At 45.6% G+C, this 6,615-nt stretch overlaps 1 protein-coding gene across 1 annotated transcript; it reads right to left on the minus strand.

Annotated features, from left to right (window-relative positions):
• Positions 1 to 5,843: 5,843 nt before the first annotated feature.
• On the minus strand, positions 5,844 to 6,485 carry LOC128798304 (uncharacterized). The gene has a single exon (XM_053961647.1). The coding sequence runs from the start codon at positions 6,483 to 6,485 to the stop codon at positions 5,844 to 5,846; it is 642 nt and encodes a 213-aa protein (XP_053817622.1).
• Between the last annotated feature and the right edge of the window lie 130 nt (positions 6,486 to 6,615).

The following is a 6,615-nucleotide window of genomic DNA, read 5'->3' on the forward strand; positions in this document are numbered from 1 at the left end:
CAAGTATTGCTTTTGCCTTCCCAAGTGAAAAAGTGCCTCATTTCTGTCAATACTCCTACAATCAAGACAATAGCCATATAAATCATACCTACACTCACAAATTCAATCAAATTACAATACATTAAAGATGGTTTTGCCTGCAACCACTACACTCTCCAAACTGCTGTTGGAAAAGCAAAGTGCTTCAAGATTTACAGGGCACACAACCAGCAGATCCTGCAACAAATCAAACCATATTTCCTTATTTTCTTCTGAAGTCCTTCAGCTCACAAAAAAAACCCCCTTCAACTAAACCAGACCCTCACAGAAATAGGAACATATAAAAGTTGAAGATGTAGGGAGAAAAGTTTCTAATAAAGATGGAGTTTGATGCATGGAGAAAAACTGTGACTAAAGATGAACCTTGACAGGAAGTGCCACTGCCATTTCCAGACCCCAGGACCTAAGGAACAGGCAATAACTGAAGGGCAATTTAGCAATTTTTGTGCACCCTTGGTGCTTTTATAAAAATGGAGAGTGCTTTTCTTGCTTTATGCTTAAAGGAAGCAAATGCTAAGCAGAAACTGTCCATGGTTCCTCAGCCATATATGTCAGATGCAGAAGTCAGGTTAAGCCACTCAAAGCTAAAAGTTTTTTATATAAGAATAAATTAATTTCACATAAAATGTTTCTAACTCAAACACAATCAGGTATTTACTGTAAGGATAGCTTATCCTCATTTTGTTTAACAGTTGCTGAAACAAATTACCTCAGAATGCTCTGGTTCAACTAACTTAAATTTCTCAAAATTAAAGGCAAATATTGCTTTTGTGATGAAAAGTTAATTTTTCTTCTAACTGGGGCTTAAAAAAAATCTCAAATAGGCTTAAACTAAATTAGTTACATTTTTTTTTACAGCAGAATTCTATCCCCTTAGCTGCATTAGACAATCAAAAGAAACAAGAGAGGTACATTTAAGTTCTTCCTAATTCCCCATCCCAGTGTGCTGCTGGGTGAGCAGCATCCTGCCCTTTCTTTCCCCAACCTCCTGTTCTCTCTTCCCTAGCAGCTTGAAAGACACTCCAAGTTATATTTTGCAAAAGCCATGACTCATTTTGTCTGACACATGAAGCATATGTAATTATCAACACATAAAAATTCACATCAGCTTAACGTCAGATACAGAAAATCTCATCATTTAGGTACAAACTTATTAATTATAGGACAGCAGAAAGGAGCAGTGCCCACTGCCTTTGGCAAACCCACGTTCTTAGAGCCTTTTTCACCTGAAAATCATCTCTGCACTTGGGGACTCACCTTCATCTCTTAGTGCTTACAGACACCTCAGAATGTTTCTCCTTCCTCCAGCCCCTAATTAAGCCCCTAATTAAGCTCCATCAGGCCAGCTGACAGTGCCCAAAGGTTGTTACACCTCTTGCATAGCCCATGTGAAATGTGCCAATCATCTCAGCAAGGGGCTCAGCTAAAGCATGAAAGTCTCATGTAAAAGAGGAAACTAAAAGTGAACAACATGCACATTTTTAAAGGTTTTTCCCAGTCAGTGAAGGAAGGTGGGACCTGACCACACAAGGAGTCAACACCCCTGGGTCTAATGGAAAATGTGAATTTCTCCACTTGCCTTGAGGTCTGACAGTAAGGGCACCAGTTTCACATCCCATTCAGAATGGGACCCTGAACTGATGTATATGAAAAACAGAAGTGAAAATGTATTTATCTGTGTTGCAGTAAACATGAAAGGAAAGGAAAAAAAAAATTTAAAAAGATCTGACAAGTTCATGTGGATGCTCTGCATTTAGCTCTTGTTTTAGAGCAACAGTCTGTTATGTTGGCTCCTCTACAGTTTAATGATTTCCTGTTAAGAATTTAAAATTAGAAGCCTCCAACAACTTCCCCATAAACTATTTTCAAGGTTCCTTTAATATCCACATCAAGGAGATATAGTAGGTTCATATGTTATCCATGTCAGTTCGCTTCCTTCCCACTTCAAAATAAGCATATTGTAAGGAAATTCAGCAGGTTTTTATTGTTTTCTTAGAACCTCTTTTTCCACTAACTATGCCCAGCTATAGTAATTTTAAAAATAAAGCTGTCCACATAAACAAGCTCACATTTAACCCATGACAAAACAAGAACTGCTGGTCCAATCTGAAAATCCTAAACTGTGCCAGATAATGATCCAAATCTTAATTTCCCATTGATGACTTAGCTCAAATGTTCAACTCCATCCATACTGAACTTCCTCTTTGTCACCACATGAATTTTACAAACAGCTTTTTGCTCTTTGATAAGTATCTTACCTTTGAAGAAAGCATGCAAACAACATTCTTTCACTGGCAGCATATTAAATAGATTCCATATTTTTCATCGAGGCTTTCTAGAACTGTATTCCTGGAAAAAAAAATAGTATTTATTTACTAAATCATTTGAGACAGGCATTAAAAAGGCAGAGCACCTGTAGGCCTCCCCTCTCAGTTCCTCACTGGGTCAGTGAGAGAGCTCCCAAACACAAATCACCTCCCAAATCTACCCACCAGAAATGCTCCTGATGTGAGCACTTCCTAATTGGTTTCAGTTACAAATGAGTCAGGTGAAGCTGCAGGTGACTTCACCTGACCTCTCACAGCAGTGAGAAAAAAGCAGCAATAGGAGACACAATTCTATTGTTTCCTGCATGGGCTTTAATGAACATACAGCTCCTAATTTGGCTGAAATAGAAATATATGAGCACAACAGAAAAACAAAAAACTAAGAAAACCCTATTTTCGGTTTGAAGCTCAGTTACAGAGTCAAAAGTTGTGAGATAAAGACAACACTGCTACTTTCTGCAGTAATTTTCAGACCAAATTGACTTGTTAGTGATCCATCCACATCTGGGAAGGAGCCACGGAGTAGTTTGGGTTGGAAGGGACCTTAAAGCTCATCTCATTTTCACCCCTGCCAGCAGCAGGGACACCTTCCACTGTCCCAGCCTGGCCTTGGACACTTCCAGGGGCAGCCAGAGGTTCCTCAGGGCAGATGGCACCAGGGTCTCACTGCCCTCCCAGGGAGGAATTTCTTCCTAAAATCTAATATAAATCCACCCCCTGTCAGTTTGAAGCCATTCCCTGTGCCCTGTGGAAAGAGTCCCTTCTCCCTTGGAAGTTGGGTCACCCTGAAGCTTCTCTTTTCCAGGCTGAGCAATCCCAACTCTCAGCCTTTCACAGGAACAGCCGCTTCCAGCAGAGGGGAGCTTCAGCAATTCACTGGTGATCAGAAATAGTAACTCAATACCAATATCCGGTTGGGATTTGGGTTTTTTTAAGGGTTTTGAGCTTTTTAGGGGAGGCAGAACGTCACCAGGCTCCACTTCCATTCTCCTGAAATCACAGAACCATGTCTGCAGATGTAAAATCTCTTCCATACGAGCTCCTTCCACACAGGGAGCTCTGACAACCCCAGAGGCTGTTTGATCTCTGAGGGCAGTTTGATTTTTTTTTTTTACAACAACCACGATTAGATTTTCTTTCTACATTTACCCCTTGTGATCCTTGTCTGCATCCCCTTCCCCTGCAGTGACACCCAGATGTCCCACACTCCAGATTCTGTGCATGTGAGGGGCTCAGGCACCCAGCTGCATCTTCAAAAGCTCAGATTGCAGCAGCCAGACCAACTGAAGGCTTTTCCCCAAACAACATCCATCCCCACTCTGCTCTCAGGCATCGGCAGCGTGTGGAAAAGTCCTTTAACTGCTTCTCCATATAAAGAAAAAAGACAAAAGGAAAGAGAAAGATACCAACAAAGATAAGAATATCCATCAGAAGTTCTGCCAATGAGCACTGGAAGGATTTTCCAACATCTGCAATGATTAATGAGTGATTGCATTAAAATAATTTACGGATGTGAAAAACACATTATTGAATGGAGCTGTTTTGTTAATGAGCTCCCAATATGGTTTAAGGGGAAAAAAAGGAATTAAACAAACATTATAACAAAGGAGGAACCAATTATTCAATAAAACAGTCTGTTGTAAGCCAGTTTTTCTGCTAAATATGTTATTTTGATACTTACCTAGTATCTCAACGCAGTGAGGACTCCACCAACTCTCTGCAACACCTTTAACAAAATAACTGTTCATGATAAAAGAGCACCAAATTGTTCAATATACAAATATATCAAACCATGCAGTATTAATAAAAAACAAGCTCTTGTATATTTAAATTCTATCCCTATGTAGAGATTAAATTGCTTTTGCCATGAAGATTATTTTTCAGGTTCCACCAAAATAAGTTACAGACTGAATACATAACACGCTCCAGAGGGACTTTATATAACATTCTTCCTGCACAGATACATTTATTTCTTTCTCTGAATGGGCACACTCTATTTTTTTTTTTACAAAAAATTGCCAGGCAGCAGAAGGTGCAGCCAAGCTCATTTTTCAAAACATAGCAATTTATCAAGAAGATAAAGTCCATTACTACAGTATTTGAAAAGTATATTTACCTTCACTGCTTTTTATTTTTTTAGAAAATTTACTAGATACTTTGTTTTAAAGGAAAATAAGGAGCATTATAAGTTTAAAAATATCCTTTTTGCTACATTAGCAATACTTTTTCCTTCATGCACTAAAAAACAGCTCTTTTCTGCTCTTAACAAGCCTCCAACCTTCCCAAACCAGGCCTCTAAAAGTAACTGAGCTAAATAGCCTCGACCCCCGGGGGGGCTAATTGCCAACAGGATTCCCTCAGCTGTATTCCCTCAGGTGAAATAAATCCTCATCATTTCAGAAAAAAATAAAAGAAAAATCTGAAGCCGCTAAAAGGAAAAGCAGGGAGGAAAAAAAAAAAAAAAAGAGGACAAAACAATCTTCCATGGTCTGGTTATGTCACATTCCTTTCTTCCCACCCCATAACATTTCTTTGTGCAAGTAAAGCACAAAGAATAATGTCCTCTCACAAAAATGGGAGGAATAGCAACAACTTGGGGTTTAAAAAATAACTTGCCCAAAGCGAAACAGCAGGAGCTCTGCCTCCTATAATGTTTAAAATTAAAAAGAACAGTAGCAGTCCTACATTAGCTAAGAAAACACCAGCAACAGAAATTTCATACAATAATGAAACTTCTTTCATAGTTATGATTATTGTGTCCTGTAATAGCAAACTCCAGGTGCCCAAATAGTGCTCACATGAGCTGCCAACACACCTGGAGGTCATGGAAAGCCCAATATTAGCTGGGTGTTAGCACAGGTGAGCTGTAAATGATATTTACGCTCTATGAGAAGATTGGGCTGGGTGGGGCTCAGGGTGTGAGGGGTGATATTTGATATTTGGTGCTCAGCCCCAAAAGATAAAGCCCCTCGGGCTGGTGCGGACTCTGGGCCCGTGGTGGTCAATCCCACCTCACTCCCTACGGCTGCCTGCAGGGATTCACAGAATCCAGAGGTTTGGAAGGAGCTTTAAAGCCCAAGGCAGGGCCACCTGGAGAAGGAATGTGTCCATGTGGGTTTGGGATGTCTCCAGAGAGGGAGAGTCCGCTCCCTCCCTGGGCTTTACCTCCCTCATGCAAAGTTCTTCCTCGTGTTGGGGTGGAGCTTGTGTTTTAGCTCACGGCCATTGCTCCTCGCCCTGTCGCTGGGCATCACCGGAGAGAGTCTGGCACCATCCTCGGACAGCTCTGAGAGGCTCATTACGCGTTAACGAGATCCTCTCCGTCCTCTCCAGGCTAACGAGGCCCAACTGCCGCACCCTCTCCTCAGCGGGGAGCAGCTCCTGACCCTCCATAAAACCCCGCCTCACAGCGCTGCCCTGCTTCCCCCTAAATCTGTTCTCTCGTGCCTCTCTCACAATCCCCCGGCACTGCCGCTGCTACCTGCCCGGGCAGGGCTGTGGGACCGCGGGGAGCCGCGGGGCGAGATGGAGAGCGGGCGGGCAGGGGGACGAGAGCCGCGGGGCGTGAGGCGGAGCGGGCAAGGGGACGAGAGCCGCGGGGCGTGAGGCGGGCAGGACGGCGGGAGCCCCGTGAGGCGGAGCGGGGAGGGCTGTGGGAACCGTGGGGCGTGAGGCGGAGCGGGCAGGGCTGCGGGAGCCCCATGAGGCGGAGCGGGGAGGGCTGTGGGAACCGTGGGGCGTGAGGCGGAGCGGGCAGGGCTGCGGGAGCCCCGTGAGGCGGGCAGGGCTGTGGAAGCTGTGGGGCGTGAGGCGGAGCGGGCAGGGCGGTGGGAGCCCCGTGAGGCGGAGCGGGGAGGGCTGTGGGAACCGTGGGGCGTGAGGCGGAGCGGGCAGGGCTGCGGGAGCCCCATGAGGCGGAGCGGGGAGGGCTGTGGGAACCGTGGGGCGTGAGGCGGAGCGGGCAGGGCTGCGGGAGCCCCGTGAGGCGGGCAGGGCTGTGGAAGCTGTGGGGCGTGAGGCGGAGCGGGCAGGGCGGTGGGAGCCCCGTGAGGCGGAGCGGGGAGGGCTGTGGGAACCGTGGGGCGTGAGGCGGAGCGGGCAGGGCGGCAGGAGCCCCATGAGGCGGAGCGGGCAGGGCTGTGGAAGCCGTGGGGCGTGAGGCGGAGCGGGCAGGGCGGCGGGAGCCCCGTGAGGCGGAGCGGGCAGGGCGGCGGGAGCCCCGTGAGGCGGGCAGGGCTGCGGGAGCCCC

Source organism: Vidua chalybeata, chromosome 20, assembly GCF_026979565.1.
Source record: "Vidua chalybeata isolate OUT-0048 chromosome 20, bVidCha1 merged haplotype, whole genome shotgun sequence".
Taxonomy (NCBI): Eukaryota; Metazoa; Chordata; class Aves; order Passeriformes; family Viduidae; genus Vidua; species Vidua chalybeata.

Excerpts from the sequence above, each read along its gene's own strand:
- LOC128798304 (XM_053961647.1), bottom strand. The coding sequence starts at position 6,485 with ATGGGGCTCCTGCCGCCCTGCCCGCTCCGCCTCACGCCCCACGGTTCC.